Below are 16,682 nucleotides of genomic sequence, written 5' to 3'. Positions count from 1 at the left end.
GCATTTTACCAGTTTATAGTCTGCTGGTTTTTCCTTACTTCATTATAACCTTCATAGACCTATTAACTAATATTTCACTGAGAGAATATAATACATTATTTATGATAATCTATCATCTAGTCAGTGGTGGACAGTAACTAAAGTACATCTACTCAAGTACTCTAACTAAGTACATATTTGAGGCACTTGTACTTTACATTAGTGTTATTTCTACTTCTACTCCACCACATCTCAGAAGGAAATACTTTTTACTCAACTACATTTGTCTGACAGCTTTAGTTACTTTTCAAATGACAATGTAAACCACATGTGTTGATGTTCACTGTTTGGGATCAACTGAAGGATGGACTGGTCCTAAATGTGTTCAACTCTTTAAAAAGCCTCTTTATTAACTATAAAATGCATCGTCACAGGGCTGAATACGGGTTCAATTTTCGAGATACATTGTTCTCACAGACTTATGATGATCTTACAGAATATGATGCACTGATGTGGATTAAACTACTCTACAGTACATGAAGTATTTCAAATGAGCTCAATCTTGTAGTAAAATGCAACATACACAGAAATATCACTAGTAAAACCTTTCACTGCACTGTGATTTTACTTTTCATAGTTAAAGTATACTTTGCTGATAATACTTGCACACTTTTCGTTAAGTAAGGTTTTGAATGCAGTACTTTTACCAAAGTAAAGTTTCTGAATACTTCTTCTACCACTGCAGCTAGTGCAGACTGTTTGTATTGACAGACACCATTACCTATGAGATGTCTTCAGTATTTTTGCTTCATTTATTCTGTGTGTCCTATATTTGTTACCTGTGTTGCACCTACAACTTTTTTTCTTGCAGCCTTCGTCCTTGTTTATTTTGTCAGTGACCAGTGACACTGGTGCTTGTTTGCTCACAGTTGGGCCATCCTCTCTGTCCTCTCCCCTCCGCTGCTGGACACCCCGCCGCCGCTGCTGCTGCTGCTGCTGCTGCTGCTGCTGCGTCACCCAGTCTGTCAATGCTTAATTACAACCAGACTGAGGAAAGAGTATAAATCCAGCCCCCTTTTGAGCTCACTTCATACCAGCATGCACTCTTTCTGCAGTGGACTTTAGTCCAAGGGGGGATGCATTAGGAGTCACACAAAATTGCTAAATTACTTTTGCGAGGACGCTTAAACAGACAAGACAATGGCTGGACTCAAGGTAAGGCTGCATTTTGTTTGTTTAAAACTACTTGCAGCTTTAGAAAAGCTCATTCTCCAGAGTTTAGACCTAAAACCCCACAAACCAAGAATCTGACTATATGAACATGCAAATATCCTGGGGTTAAATGTTTGGAAAATAAAGCAAAAGTTGTATTTAAACTGTTAATGCATACTTTGCACCAGACGTGCACAATTAAACCGTGATAACTTACATATACTTACTAAACAGAGACATACCGGCTGACTGAAGGGAGGTGTTCAGTCTGACCAATCAGAGGGCTGCATTCAGCAGCTGCCCAGATGTGGTGCAGGATGCCTCAAAAGCAGCACAAACGTATTTTAGTGGGGGGTTTTATCAGTAGAACAAAAATATAAAACCATTTAAAACGTTATATTCTCATTATGTTCTGCTATTGGCTTCCACATATATACAAACCATTTATATACTGGTTTACAGTGGGTTTGTTTTCATTGTTTTTACGGTGGAAACCATCTCTGAAGCAGCTGAGTGACCTGTTGTACTTAAAGTTATTCATGCTTATATCTTAGATTTATAATATTGGGTAAATATGTTGTTGTATTATATTTTAAGAAGGAGCTTAATTAAACAATATGTCTTTATATCTATATAAAAGTTGGGAAAAAGCTTTTTTCTACACCCTAACTCGATTTAACAGCGCAAGTTCAGCAAAATCCTACTTTACACACCACTCTCTAAACACTGGAGCTTTCTAAATGTTTTTAGGCACCCTACACTCAAAACCCACACATATGGAACCTATTAAGTAGCCTGTGTGTGTGTGTGTGTGAGCTTTCTGCAGACTAACAGTGACTCAGCAAGATTTCTTTACCTTCTTGCCAAGTTCATGTTTCCCAGAGGCAGGGAACACTGCGGGGGCTGGTGATCAGTGTCATCAGAGGAGAATAGCGGAATAATAATCTTGTCATAATTGAAGTATTGATCAAATTGTGCTGTGGAGGATTTTAGCATAATTAGTCTGCTTCTGTAACACAATAGCACAAAAGCAATGGATGACTACAAGGGGAGAAATTTGGCGTGACTGCAGTTTGTTTTATCATAGATCTAATGTGAATCAATATGACAACAATTAACAAAAAGACAAGGCCTAATGACAAGCCTTCAGATTTAATTATAACCAGCATGAACACATTTATCCTGCATTACAATGAGGCCGCATGGTGAGTTTTCTTTTGTTTTCATTTTCACTTGCCGGGAGTGTTAAATGTTTGTCTGTCTGTTTCAGTACATGAGCGGTTTCGGGAACGAGTTCTCCTCTGAAGACCCTCGCTGTCCTGGATCGTTACCCGAGGGACAGGTATATAGCTTATGCACACACAAACACACTGTGCTAATTTTTGTTATTAATCCAATAGTTTATTATAGATTTTGTGCTTAGGTGAACTGCACAAATACTTAATGCAACACCATAAGCGTTAGGAGGGGTGACACCAACCAAAGGCTAGTGATTCCTCCTGGTTTCAAAGGAAAAATTAAATAAAGATATATAGTATTGTTTATTCAGCTGTATTTAGATTTTTCTTTTTACATCCATCATCATTTGACGAACCACACTTATATAACTACAATGGAACTGCAATAGAGGCTGACCAGGCAAGTCAAAAATGTACCCTATGTGCATTTATAGTAGATTAAAGAAGGGCAAAACCTCCCTTGGTCACACATGAGCTGTAGATAATACTACACAATCCATAACACACAGTTTATACCATTAACATCCTGTCTGAATACACTGTGTGTTGTGTGTGTGTGTTGTGTCTCTACAGAACAATCCTCAGGTTTGTCCCTACGGCCTCTACGCTGAGCAGATCTCTGGCTCTGCTTTCACCTGCCCCCGACCAGCCAATAAGAGGAGGTACCCCTCTGTCTCTGACAGGAAAACCAGCCCATGCACAGTACACGTGAAATAACTTAATACTGGTCCTTTTTTCTTTCTCCAGCTGGTTGTACCGCATCATCCCATCCGTCAAACACAAGCCTTTTACCGCAGTGCCTTGTGGGAATCTGTCAGAGAACTGGGATGAAGTGGAGCCTGATCCTAACCAGGTACATCAAGGCTGAACAGGAGGAGGCCCTGATCATTGAGTCCTTCTTAATTTATAGGAAACAGGAAAACAGCATGATACACACTGCTTGGCTCAGATTTTGGAAGAAGTAAACAAAGATATTATGTGTTAATTAATGACTAAAAGTGAGATTTTGTTATCTTAACAGATACTGATTGTATTCCCCTATTTTCTGTCTTTATGCTAATCAAATTGCCTGCTGCTAATAACATCGTACCCTAAAAATAGGAATATGGTATTTATTTGGGAACTCACGGCTCAAGTTAAGAGTCTAATAAGTCTAATACAAGTTTTATCTCCTCTACTGAATTATTCATTTTTTGTAAAGTTATTGCCTTGCTTTTTTGTAACAAATCCTTTGTTTAAAATATCTTTTGTTGGCCTAAATAAACTAAACTGAATTGAACTAATTGGGGAAACGTGTTTTCGGGGCCTTTAATACTTCAGCCAAAAGGATGTATTTGTTTAAATTGTCTGTATTTACTGTAGAAGTAGATTCTGACTCCGAGGTTTCTCTCCCAGCTGCGATGGCTTCCATTCACCATTCCCAAACCTACAGACAAGAAAGTGGACTTCGTGGCTGTAAGTTCAAATCTTTTTTATTCCTAATATTATTCTTTAATCACATAATGTCAGTTGATTGATTGTGGCTGTGTGTATCTCGCAGGGTCTGCACACTCTCTGTGGTGCTGGAGATACCAAATCTCGCAATGGCATTGGCATCCACGTGTACACCTGCAACACTTCCATGGTCGACAGGTGAGTGTGTGTTTGTGTGCAAATGAGCCGATTGTGTGAGATATAGATGTATTTTCTCATATCGGCAAAAACTAAAAAAAACATTTTTTCCTCCTGTTGCAGGTGCTTCAACAACTCAGATGGAGACTTTCTGATTGGTGAGGAAAAGGGCTGTTGATGTTTTCACTGTTATTTATCACAAGAACAATGATAGCTCAATCCTCGGTCCTTCTCCTGCCTCAGATTGTCTTTTCTCCATCGCTCTCTTTTGTCTGTTTGTCTCTAGTCCCGCAGCAGGGAGAGATCCTGATCACTACGGAGTTTGGGAAGATGATGGTGGAGCCGAACGAGATCTGTGTCATCCAGGTGAGCGCCATGTTTTTTCATTTATACAGTTTTTTATAGAAATCTACCATAGTGTCTGCCCCCACGCCAAATAATATACCATATTTAGAAAGACATAGTTTGGTACTTTTTCAAAGTGACCTTAAAATCAAATACATTATTTAATGTAAATGTATGTACCCCTGCTTTTATTTTTATTTATATTCCCACACTCTCATCATATGTTTCTGTTCTATATATACAAATATAATTGACATGCTGCCAATGTTAAATCTGGTTTCTTTCTATGTAAGTGTTAATAATAAATAAAATTAGAGAGATTTGAGCTGCAGAAAGTCTGATCTTCAGGATTGGCGACATCAGCACAGACATTTAAATTTCCTCCTCTCTCCTCCTCTTCTCATGTATCCTCTCCAGCAAGGGATGCGCTTCAGCGTGGACGTGTTTGGAGAAACCAGAGGTTACATACTGGAGGTGTATGGAGCCCACTATGAACTCCCTGACCTGGGACCCATAGGTGTGTGTTTGTATGACGCCACCACTCCTGCAACATCTTATAGTCTGGATTAGTCCATCCCCTTATCTGGTCTGTTGATCCACCACTTATATGGTCAAAACTATAAATATTTCAACAACTACCGGATCGATTGCTCTGAAATGTGGGTAAAACATTCATGTTGCACTCACAATGAATTATATTCACCTTGGGGATTCTTGTGACTTTTTTATTCAGCTCCATCATCAGGTTAAATGTTTATTTTTATTTGCCCAAATGTCTGATTTATGATCAAATTCCTGCAGAACTATTGATCATCAGTCTTAGCTGTACTTAATAACGAAATGTTAGCATGCTAATATGCTAGCAAGCAAATTGAACTGGTGAACACAGTAAGCCACAGACCTGTGATAATATTAGCTTGCTCATACGCCTAATTATACCCTGACAGAGCCACTAGCATGAGGGCTGTATCAGAAATCACTTCCTCATTTGCTCATCCATTACCCCCTATATAATAGACCATCCATAATATTACTCAATAGACAGCAGTAAAAAGTCTAATCATCATCATCATTCAGCAAAATCACTGACAGCTATGCAGTGGATCCATTTTCTGTCAAACGTTGCTCATGTGTTAGCGCACGTGGCCTCATAACTACCTTCTTGGTATTTTGAAGGGGCACCATATAATGCATACATTTCCTATTTGGAGTTCGGCCTTTGAAATGAAATGCTGGACTACGTAAATACAGTAGCGCAGGAGTTATTTCAGACACATTCTAGTTCTGTGTGTGCGTGTCCTTGTGTGTAACTGTTTGTGTGTTTTGCAGGAGCCAATGGTCTGGCCAACCCCAGAGATTTCCTGTGTCCAGTTGCTTGTTATGAGGATCGCACGGTGGCCACAGGTTTCTCCGTCATCAACAAGTACCAGGGGAAGCTCTTTGCCTGCCAACAGGTGCTTCCTCTCACTGACATTTCACTTTGTGTGTTAGTGCACTCACACATATGCACAGAGGCTGCATGACAGTGGCCCACACATGTGGCATATTTACCCTATTTACCCTATTTAAGTTTGCGTCTGCTTCAGTAAACACCATCGAAGCGCAACAGGGACTAACAGGAAACTGCCCAAGTGAAGCATATAATCCATTAGCCGCTCCTGCCGATGTTACCGTCCCTTATGATTTAATATGGCAGCGTTGGCTGTTATCTGTTCAGCAGGTTTCCGCCTCAACTCCCTCATGAGTCTTAATCACTGGTAATTAGTTAAGGCATTCTGGAGTTACACACAGTGTTCCCTGTGAAGCTTTACTTTGTAGGAAAAACCTTTTACAAGTTAAGCATTAATTTCACTAGATTTCTCTCGGGGAGCGATCCTCCCTCAACAGAAAATGTCCTGTTCGGTGCATAATTGGATCGACACATCACGTCTGCCAGGAGGTTTTTGAGACAAAGAGGAGGTGGGAGGAGAGGTTCGTCAGGGGCGGAGGGTTGGGGGGGGTTGTAACCGTAGAAACCGTGTCAAGCCACACTGTTATTATTCATCGTTGGAAGTACACAAGGGTGAGATACAGATTTTTTCTGTTGCAAAACAAACACTTTTCATCTCTGGTTGAGCATCTTCCCCCGTTATGTGCTGGAGGTCAGAGGTGACATGCTCTTCCTGGTGTCCACCGGTCCCCGAGCCTGGATGGTGGGGCCACAGGGGTATGAAAATAAGGTGGAGGGAGGACACAAGCCTCATCTCAGGGAAGATGCTGCTGCTGCTGCTGCTGCTGCTGCTGCTCCTCCCGTCTGCTCCTGCTGTTTTGTTCCCCTGCAGCGCGCTGAAATTGCTCAAATTAACTTATTATTTGCTTGACTGGGCCAATATGTTTGTGTTTTGTGTGCATGTGTGTGCCAGTGCTCGCTCTCCTCCATTTTCCCCGTCATTTTAATCGAATGTAGTGGAGTTACCGCAGATGAATGTCCAAGAAATTACCTTCACTGGGTTCCCCCAAAGACCTTTTTTTGTTATGGCAACTGCTGTAAATTGAGTGTGTGTATGTGTGTGTGTGTATTTGTGTGTTTATTGGTTATTTGTGAATTTACTTATGCACAAGTCTATGCATGAATATGTGTGTACGTGTTTTTTTGTCAGTGTGTGTCACCTGCTCATGTGTGTGTAGGGAGCACGGAGGTCAGCCACGAGGCAGCTTGAGTTGTAATGAACTATATTGATTTTAGAGCTCCTGTTGAATGTCTTTTTCTTTCGCAGTGACATTACCAGAACAGAGAAACTATATAAAATTGCTGTGGTTTTAACAATCAAGACAAAGAAATATCTCTGCGCCCACTGTTACAGCAAAATGCTCAAAGTTTGGGAAAGTTTGATTGTGAGGCCAATTACCCTGTAATACCTGGAGCCTCGTATCGCAAAGGAACGGGGGGAATGAAAGAAAACGAAGAATGAAAGAAGCACACCCTCTTTTTCACAATCAACCCTTTTCATTATGACCGTTTCTTTTCTCTCTTTATGTCAAGAAGTACTCTCTGGGAATTTAAGATTTCAAAGAAATTATTCATTGTTCCTTTTTTCTTCCCAGTGAAAAGCTCAATTTGAAGTCCTTTGTGTTTGTTGCTCGGGCAGACTCGTCTTATTTGTTTTGTTTTCGCGTTCCTCACGTAGGATTTCTCTCCTTTCAACGTGGTCGCCTGGCACGGGAACTACACGCCTTACAAATACGACCTGAAGAACTTCATGGTGATCAACTGTGTGGCGTTCGACCACGCGGTGAGGACACTGACACAATACCAGGGCTTTTTAGTATAAACATATTGTATATTGTTAATTTTTGACTTCATTTCTTGCTTTTAATGTATGCACACTACAATCTGTGAGCATCATCTCAAAACATCACATATTTTGGTACATTGTAATCTTCCTACAGGATCCATCCATCTTTACTGTGCTGACTGCCAAATCCACACGACCGGGGGTGGCCATTGCTGACTTTGTCATCTTCCCCCCTCGGTGGGGTGTGTCCGACCACACCTTACGTCCACCGTACTATCACCGTAAGAAACACACACAGGCCTCACTTCAACTCTAAACAGGCTTGGCTTGTGCACATTTTTCCAGGGAGAAGAAGAATTCTTTTTAGAGCTGGGTTGTTTGGATGTGACAGGATTTGAATTGTCTTTCAAATTCTACCGAGATTGGCTAATTTTGTAATTAACCATAAGCTAACATCTGTATTTACCCAACCAGTCTCTAGGTGATGCACTCCTGCTGCATGACTTGTATCCAACTGAGGCCCCACCACAGTGCAGTTGGTCTGGTTTCACCACAGATCTATAACGCCACCTAGTGGTGAACAGAGTCACCACTTGTTCCCAGCTCAGTGCTGTGTTCTTGTGACTTCAGGTAACTGCATGAGTGAATTCATGGGTCTGATCAAAGGCCACTATGAGGCCAAAGAGGAGGGTTTCCAGCCAGGAGGCGCAAGCCTGCACAGCATGATGACCCCTCACGGCCCTGACGCCGAATGCTTCGAGAAGAGCAGCACTGCAGAACTCAAGCCTGAGAGGGTGGCTGAGGGCACCATGGTAAAAAAGAAATATATAAAGTTTCAATTTTAACCAGGGCAGATTAATTGGATATTAAGAATTGTTTGTTCTGTAAAATCTGTGAGATAATATGTGGCTTTTCCTTCCTTCAGGCTTTCATGTTTGAGTCGTCCTTCAGTATGGCAGTGACCAAGTGGGGTCTACAGACGTGTCAGAGGCTCGACAAGAGCTACTACCAATGCTGGGAACATCTCCGCAGCCACTTTAACCCCAACTGGAAGCCCAGCAAGAAGTAGACAAGGGAAAATCTTACCAAATACAGCTGTTAAAGCAAAATTTTATGTAACTACCTGCAATCCTTGGCTTTCTTTGTGTTATTTGATCAGATGTATTGATTGGAAATACAGGAGGAATGAAAAACCATGCCATGTAATTTAGACATTTATTTTATACAAACAACTATGATTGGGGTTGCACAATAAAAAATAAAACCTGTGCGATTTGTTATGTTGGATGGAAAAATGGGGTGTTTAAATTGTTTCTGCCTGCGTCAGCCATGCTGCACATGAATGTGTTTCGTGTATCTCCTTTACCTGAACAGTTTGGAGCTTAAAGAAATCATGAAAACCTTTGTAAAGTGAAAAACTGAATTTTACATTAGAGAGGCCGTGACATAACACATTGTTCTTCTTAAAAATAAAAAGATAAATTCATGCTAAATAAAGAAACTCTTCTCACTTCAACACACACACAGGTTTTGCTGTTCTGGTATGACCAGTAATTTATGGTGGCTAATAGATATACAGATATGTAAGTGATGTGTGAGAATGTGATTTGTACTGTAAAGCACGTCAAGACTGGAGAAGTGCTATATAAATACAGTCCGTTTACTGGTTAGTGTTGAAGTGTCTCTTTAAAACTGATTGTTTAATTATATGTATAATTAAATACAAACTTCATTGTATAGACTACATTGTAAATACAAGATCCAAAGTATATTAATGCAACAAAAGTGAGTACATCTGTCACTGTAGATTTAGACTTGTTGCATCACCGTTATACAATAACTTGGGCTTGTGTGTATATCAGCTAGCTCCACTTGATATTGATTGTTAGACATTATATAGATGGGAGAAGGTAGAAGAATCAGGCTACTGAACACAAACTGAAACAGTTTTAGTTGTATAAGACAATGGAAGAAAACCCTTAATCGTAAAATTTTACCAAAACTGCAAAAAGAAACCTGATGAATGTCGGCAGCAGATTCTTCCCCTCAGTAATAAAAGCACCATGTTTATTTTTGACAATATAGTTTTATTTAGTTAATAATAATTACACGCATTGAAATCCTCACTAGAACATACAGGTCTCGATACATCGAAGCTCATGATGACAAACTGAACTTGCGCTCCAGGGTCCCAGCCTTAATCATCCTCTCCTTCCTGTCCTGTAAACCAGACGACAAACAGATGATGGGTTAGTTCAGTTTCCATAGTGACAAAGTTATATCACCCTCACCCTCTTCACCTTCCTGACATTTTCTCAAACACACATTTATAAGCAAGCATCGTATGACTTTCAAGCAGTTTTTTTCCCTTCTTCCCAGCGGAGAGGGGGAGATGAACATGATCGCTCAGCAGTGTGACAATTGCACCACTTTCTGGCTGGAGATTCTATTGGAGAGGATTGCGAGGGGGAATCTCCATGACAATGGGGAGGAAAATGAAAGCAGGCACCATTTCAAATGAAAAAACTAATTTCTATTGCGAATGGAACGGTGACAAAAAAAGAAAAGCAAGATCAACTGTGCACCTACAAGGAAATAATGAGTACCCAATCCATAACTAAAAAAGCTTTTCACATGTCTATGATGCCATTCATGACAAAGTATCACATTTTAGGTATTCTCTTAGAAATAAATATTCTTCTAAATGGTAATATCATTGTTTGAGTTTCCCTCATAAAACAGATTTTTAGAGCTGTAACATGTACCAAGTCTGTTGTTCGCTGCATTAGATCAAGTAAAATTCTTGATGACCCAGTTTGCTACCGAGTAATATCGATTTAACAGCAGATAGATGCAATGAAATGAAGAAAGCAGTATTGATTGCAAACGAAGATGCCTTCAGCACAATGGTGGCCCCTGAGAAAAAGGACTTTAACCACAACAATACATGAATAGAAATGTTTCTTCTTCTTTTTTGTCTACATCTAAATTTGGCTCTGTTCTGTTGCTTGGTCTCTATACAGCCTAAAAACAGCAAGCCGGACCCAAACTGTCAATAAATCTTTCTCTAAACTATCAGTAATTTAATTATATCCCCAGAACTAGTGAATGTTTGTTTGTGAAAACATGTGCCAAAAACATGAACTCAGATAATCAAGCCAAGATAGACCACTGCATCTTGTCTCATACCCTGTCGGTCTTGAAGACGTAGTAGAGGACGAAGAGAGGCACCACTCCACACATGGCACCCATCAGAGACGTCTTGTACGTGGGCTTGAAGTGCAGGTAGGGGTTGGCGCGTGCATACACCCAGCGTGTCAGCGCGGGGTCTTCCTGTGGAGACAAAACAATGCAATGAAGTTTAAATTTAAATGATTTACCTGCATAAACTAATTCTTAGCAATAGAGAAAGGTCAAACAGTTGCAGAAATATACAAGATACAAAATAAAAAGAATTTGACACAGGAAAACTTAAACATCTCTCTATGCTGACTACGGAAAAATGACTGAAAGAAGTCAAAATCTCAACCTTATACTACAGACATGCAACGGTATACTCAGAGCATACAGAGGCAGAATTACACTGTGTATAGTTCTTGAAACAAGGTCGATATTTCAGGCAAAGTGGAATTGTGTTAGTGCTCGATGCACAGTTACACAATGCGAATGTCACTTAAGACTGAAATCAGCTCATTACTTGCATTATACTGGTGGAAACAGCCAGGGAGGTGGAAACGGGTAAATTAACCTGCAGGGTCTGGAGGTGAGAACTTAACAAATATCAACAGTGGCTTTTGAAATGATGTTTCAAATGATGACGGCGATGTTCCATTCCATTTAAATACTGCAATGTACTTTATGGTGCATTAACTTTTACAGCGTGTATTAGTAACGCTGCAGCACTTTACGAATATTGTAGGGTAAGTACTTTGTTCTCCGTAATGTAGCATTGGCAGATAAGGAAAGATAAATGGCATTTATAATATACTGTATAATACAGTTAAACTGCAAATAACATTATACATAATATTACTTATTTTCAGAAGTTGACCTGAGGTCTTTATTGATGAAAGGTGTCACAGTGGGTCTGATCAGTGTTAGCTAGCTAGCGTCAGTGCGCAGTTTTTGTCTAAATAAGATGGTTGCGGGTGTCATTGTTTGCACAAACCCTCGCACAGGAATTAAACACAAGCAGTGAAATAAACAAGTCCACTGTAGCGTGTGTAGTTTTGGTCTGAGCGACTGTTCCCCTCACATGCTACCGCTAGCATTGGAGCCATTAGCCTGGACTCTTTTCAAGGGTAACACCGCTAGCTACTCACGATGAGCTCTTTCCTGAGCGGGCTGTTGAGCTGTGTCTGGTACTGTCTCTTCAGGTTGGCTCGTAGCGCCGCTCGCTGCTGCTCAGATCGTCTCTGCTCCGGGGAAACGTTGAAATACTCGTTGGGGTCCAGTGTTTTGGGCAGAGTGGCCAAGGGCGCCCCTCGGTAGTCCGCCATGATTGTTTGAGGACGAACGAGAGGGAACGAGAAGTGGTGAGATCTCGCGGTGACCGTCACCATGGTAACACCAAACTCTCTAGATGTGGACGTGAAAGCATGGAGTGACAGCGAGGTCGTAGAGGCACTTCCGGTGGCAATAGAAACTGCCACTGATGTGTCAAGGCAGCTGTTACAGTTACACCGCTGTTTGTGACATATTCAGGGAGGTTTATACGTAGTTTATGAATGTTTATCAGCGTGTTACTGTTCTGAGCACCAAGAATAATTGATCTTTATTTCTCCACTTGCATTGTGAAACATGCTCGTTTATATCTGATTTATTTGTCATATTTGTACCGATTCAGCTTAAATGCTGTTATGCCTCGCCTATGTTTTGTGTCATAGAACTGAAACTTGAAATCACACTGCTGCCAGGCTGCATTAGGGCACCTGCCGCGGCAGCTAGCACCTGTGACAGCTGACCCCAAACAGTGTGGCAACTGAGGCAGATGCCTTTAAACATTGTGGCCACAAAGGCAGATGCCTTTACACATCAGTGGGAGTTTCTGGTGACACCGGAAGTCCCTATACGAGCTCCCGCTGCCACTATTGGAGCTTGCCCACTGAAACGATGAGCGCAGCTAAGAAAAACACTAAGAAAGATGGCGGGGGAGCTCCCATCGACAGCGAGGAGGACTTTCAGTATGAAGAAGTTTCTCTGGAAGACGACTGGAGTCTGACAGAGGGGGAGGAAGATCTAGAAGCGACGTTGAAAGCCATTCAAACCCAGGCAGAGGCCAACGCTCGGCCCGTCGCTACTGGCAACACACGCCGACCGGAAGCCGTGGATGACTTTTTACGCAACTTCCTCCTTCACGCAGGTATGACACAAACCCTCGAGTGTTTCCAGGCCGAGTGGAATGAGATGGAGAAGAAGGGGCTGGTGGACGCAGGGCGGGTCGGCGTGGTGCCCGGCGTCTACACCGACAACCAGCGGCTGGACACGGAGCTGAAACACGCCCGGCGGGAGAGGGACGAGTACAGGCGGGAGGCCACCGCCTTGGCCCAGGCCCTGGTGACGGCCCAGAGAGCCAGGGACCTCCAGCGGCTGCAGCTCACGCGTCTTGTGCAGGAGAAAAACCGGCTGGTGGCGGACATGAGGATGCTCAAGGTTCAGTGTGACGGTTACGAGCCCGCGTTGCAGAAGATGAACGAGAAATACCAGGCGGTTTTAAAGACTTTTCAGAGAGGGACAATGGTGAAGTCCGCTCAGCACACGGGGTCAAAGTGACCACACACCCAGTGACAACACGGCCCTGGCCTCCCACACCTCCACCCCCTGTAGCAGTCCCACTGAGGCCCAACCACTGAACACATCTATGTTCTAATAAATAATAAATAATAAATAAATGTTAGATCTCATGACTGTCTTCATGTATGCTGGTCCCTTAAAGGTCCAGTGGGTAAGATGTAGGTGAAAGGGATCTATTGGCAGTCATTTAATATAAAATAATCCTAGTGATGTTTTCACTATTGTGTTTTATCCTAATTGTATGAATATGCACCTTTATATTTAAATACATTATATTCACATCCGGAGTGGGTGGTTGGCCATGTTTTTTTTTTACAGTAGCCCATACTGGACAAACTAAGCACCTTTTGAGTTTTTATGACAACTGAAGGCTACCACAGGTTCTCTGTCATGTTTGGAAGGGGAGGGTGAGTTGAGGGGTGTTCAGCTGCAATATGCAACTTGACCACTAAATTCTACACACTGAACCTTTAAGTACTAACACTTTCTTGAAGTAATTGTGTTAAGTAACCTGAGACTTTATGGATGTACTGTACTACAAAACGAAATATTGTGCTCCACACTCCATTCAACTAATGTCATAACTATATTTGCATATAAAATATGAATTGAGATATAGTGCTAAATCATAACATACATTATGTCATGCCACTTTACATAGTAAGGTGCAAAACTATAGAGAAACCCAACAGATCCTATAATGAGCAGCAACTGTGGAGAGAAAAATACTATTTTCTTAACAGGAGGAAACCTCAAGTGGAACCAGACTCGATGTGGGCGACCATCTGCCTTGGCCAGTTGAGGTGAGTAAAGAAAGAATTTATGCCCCAATCATCTAAATGATGTTACTAGGAGTGCACTCAGTAGAGCGCGTACTTCCACCAAGGGCCAATAGTCCCCTTCAATTCAATCAATCTCCACCAAATTGCACCCACTTGAAAGTGGAAACAAAATTAATGGATCTGCGCCCTAATCTGGATCTGCACCAATATTGAATGGATTCTTTTCCTGACCCACACTGCATTATTCCACCAATCTTACTGGTAATCCCTCCAGTAGTTTTTGTGTAATCTTGCTTATAAACAAATAAACCAACCAACAGCAAACATACGGGAGAAAACATAACCTCCTTGACAGAGATAATGAAATGTTGTATACATTTTATATAGTGCCCAAAATCCATTGGGATACTAACAAATACACCAAACCCCTTGTATTACATGTAAAAACTGCTTTTTCTGATTAATTTATGTTAAAGATAATAAAAAGATGTCCAGTTGTTTTATTTGTTTATTTTGATGATGATTCCATGCCAGTCACAATCTACCTGATCCAAGGACACAGGAAGACATTGAGAAAATCTACCACCTCATTCCATACTGGATAGATTCCCTCAGTAAAGTGTAAAGTTTGTGGGAAAGGAAGCTTTGACCAATTTACATACATTTTAAAAAGTTTAATCTTAAATAATCATTGATCAGTCTAGCGTTACTGTCGGGGTTTGTAAACATGACAATAGTCAGATAAGTCAGAGTTATGTGATCTGACATCCAGTTGATCATTTTAAAGTCTTTTAAAATGTCTTTATTTCCAATCTCTTCTCTAATCAAGATGAAAAAGTGGACATAATCAATCAATCTGTCGTTTCTCTGCTGAGGTTCAGAGTTGTTGCAGTATATAATATGACCACAAGAGGGCTGTCTCTAACAAGCTTTGGATTTGTCTACCACAAATAATCAGTAACAGTTAATACACGAGGGATCAGATGAGATACACATATTGATAAACCATGAGTGTATTTATTTTTTCACTGACAACCAGATCGACAGCAGATCACTAATGGAAGAAATATATTGGCAGCAACATTATTAACTTGAGCCACGTGCACTGAAATCATAGGAGCCTCATGCAAACGCAGATATTATTGTGCACATTTTGTAATATTCCCATATAGATGGTTTGAAACAAGATATCTAGTTGTTGGCACAGTGCAAAGGAATGCAACAATGCTTTCCTACATATTAGCACAGATGTTTTGTTTCTCTGGTTCTCGTATTTTCACTCTACCAGGGTGAATTGTTGCAATTTAAGTGAGGCGGAACTGTCATAGCCTTCTCTCAGATCCCTCTGTGGCATCACAACTGGATTATACAGCACATAGATAAACATTCCCACACTGAAGTTCTCTCTCTATCTCTCCTCGCACTTCTCACTTGAGTAGCTGAGTGGTACAAAGATGCTGAGAGAGCGCTTTGATCCCGAGACACTCGGGCACTGACGTGTGACCAAATGATTTATTGTCCTCCCGGGTCCTTTAAAGTGCCACCCGCTCTGCAGTCTTGAAACATCCATTTATGACTTCAAAATTCAATGTGAGGCCAAATTCCAGGGCCAACCAACCTCGCCTTCCCCTATAATGTTCAAAGAGAGATTTAGCCTCAAAATGAAATATTAATAACGCTTCTGCCCGGGCTGACACCCATGAGACCTCATGCACTTGGAGTTGAACTTTGAGGGAGTTTACAAGCTGTGGGCACAATAGCCACAAAAAAGTTGCTTTTTCTTTCACATCTGTCCCACAGAACATTTTATTCTTCATCATACATCTATGATGCTGACTGGCGTTTTTATTTTGATGCACTGATGCAAAGCCCTTTAGAAATAACAGATAACAGAGAGATGAGGATTACAGATATGGAGGCGGAGTGATAAAGTAGAAATGAAAAAGCATAAAGGATTTCTATCAGCAGTTTGCTCTATCCTGCAAGACAAAGTCATTCCCAGTAATCAGAAGTAATTCTGTGCTGTTTAAAATGACGTCTACACGCGAGTCTTGCTGGGAAACTGGAAGCAGTTGTCTCTTTGACCACAAGTTAAAACTACTTCTTTTCTTATTCTTCATCACCAGGCCTTGAAGTGGTTTGTAGACTGAGAACACAAATGACCAAATCACTTGGTCAGGATATTTCCTGGAACTTTTCCTGCCAGCACCCTGATAAAATGTCTGAGTGAATCCATGTGAGAACGCAGCAGGAGAATTCACATTGAGCGAGTGGGCATTTTGATGGTGTTTCCAGCACGCGTCATACACGTAGATGCTGATGAAGATGTCCACTTGGAAACACAATGAGATTTGAGAGCTTTTGAAGAAAAGGACTAATACCAGCGTCAACAAAACAAACTGAATTCCACAGTGGGATTAATACGTCATGTCCCGCCTCCAGCATCC

At 41.2% G+C, this 16,682-nt stretch overlaps 3 protein-coding genes across 3 annotated transcripts; 2 read left to right on the top strand and 1 right to left on the bottom strand.

Moving 5' to 3' along the window:
* Positions 1-1,041: 1,041 nt before the first annotated feature.
* On the top strand, positions 1,042-9,328 carry hgd (homogentisate 1,2-dioxygenase). The gene is made up of 14 exons (XM_035143017.2): positions 1,042-1,194; positions 2,462-2,533; positions 3,003-3,091; positions 3,177-3,282; positions 3,825-3,884; positions 3,970-4,061; positions 4,164-4,198; positions 4,327-4,406; positions 4,803-4,902; positions 5,715-5,839; positions 7,553-7,657; positions 7,815-7,941; positions 8,291-8,472; positions 8,586-9,328. Exons 1-14 carry the CDS (start codon positions 1,180-1,182, stop codon positions 8,727-8,729), a joined length of 1,332 nt encoding a protein of 443 aa, XP_034998908.1. The 5' UTR covers positions 1,042-1,179; the 3' UTR covers positions 8,730-9,328.
* A 398-nt stretch (positions 9,329-9,726) lies between these two features.
* Positions 9,727-12,205, bottom strand: ndufb4 (NADH:ubiquinone oxidoreductase subunit B4). Its single transcript, XM_035143019.1, has 3 exons — positions 11,983-12,205; positions 10,850-10,993; positions 9,727-9,880 (listed from the first exon to the last, which is right to left on the bottom strand). Exons 1-3 carry the CDS (start codon positions 12,157-12,159, stop codon positions 9,818-9,820), a joined length of 384 nt encoding a protein of 127 aa, XP_034998910.1. The 5' UTR covers positions 12,160-12,205; the 3' UTR covers positions 9,727-9,817.
* Positions 12,206-12,523: 318 nt separating this feature from the next.
* On the top strand, positions 12,524-13,740 carry LOC118098628 (sperm-associated antigen 16 protein). The gene has a single exon (XM_035142638.2). It carries the CDS (start codon positions 12,773-12,775, stop codon positions 13,430-13,432), a length of 660 nt encoding a protein of 219 aa, XP_034998529.2. The 5' UTR covers positions 12,524-12,772; the 3' UTR covers positions 13,433-13,740.
* Positions 13,741-16,682: the final 2,942 nt, after the last annotated feature.

Source organism: Hippoglossus stenolepis, chromosome 19, assembly GCF_022539355.2.
Source record: "Hippoglossus stenolepis isolate QCI-W04-F060 chromosome 19, HSTE1.2, whole genome shotgun sequence".
Taxonomy (NCBI): Eukaryota; Metazoa; Chordata; class Actinopteri; order Pleuronectiformes; family Pleuronectidae; genus Hippoglossus; species Hippoglossus stenolepis.
Note: the sequence above shows the minus strand (reverse complement) of the source record. Positions and strands in the feature narration are given on the sequence as shown.

Coding starts and splice junctions, on each gene's coding strand:
- hgd (XM_035143017.2), top strand. Junction 4,903..5,714: donor CCCTGACCTGGGACCCATAG/GTGTGTGTTTGT, acceptor TGTGTTTTGCAG/GAGCCAATGGTCTGGCCAAC. Junction 7,658..7,814: donor GTGTGGCGTTCGACCACGCG/GTGAGGACACTG, acceptor ATCTTCCTACAG/GATCCATCCATCTTTACTGT.
- ndufb4 (XM_035143019.1), bottom strand. CDS start 12,159: ATGGCGGACTACCGAGGGGCGCCCTTGGCCACTCTGCCCAAAACACTG. Junction 10,994..11,982: donor CGCTCAGGAAAGAGCTCATC/GTGAGTAGCTAG, acceptor TTGTCTCCACAG/GAAGACCCCGCGCTGACACG. Junction 9,881..10,849: donor ACGTCTTCAAGACCGACAGG/GTATGAGACAAG, acceptor TCTGGTTTACAG/GACAGGAAGGAGAGGATGAT.
- LOC118098628 (XM_035142638.2), top strand. CDS start 12,773: ATGAGCGCAGCTAAGAAAAACACTAAGAAAGATGGCGGGGGAGCTCCC.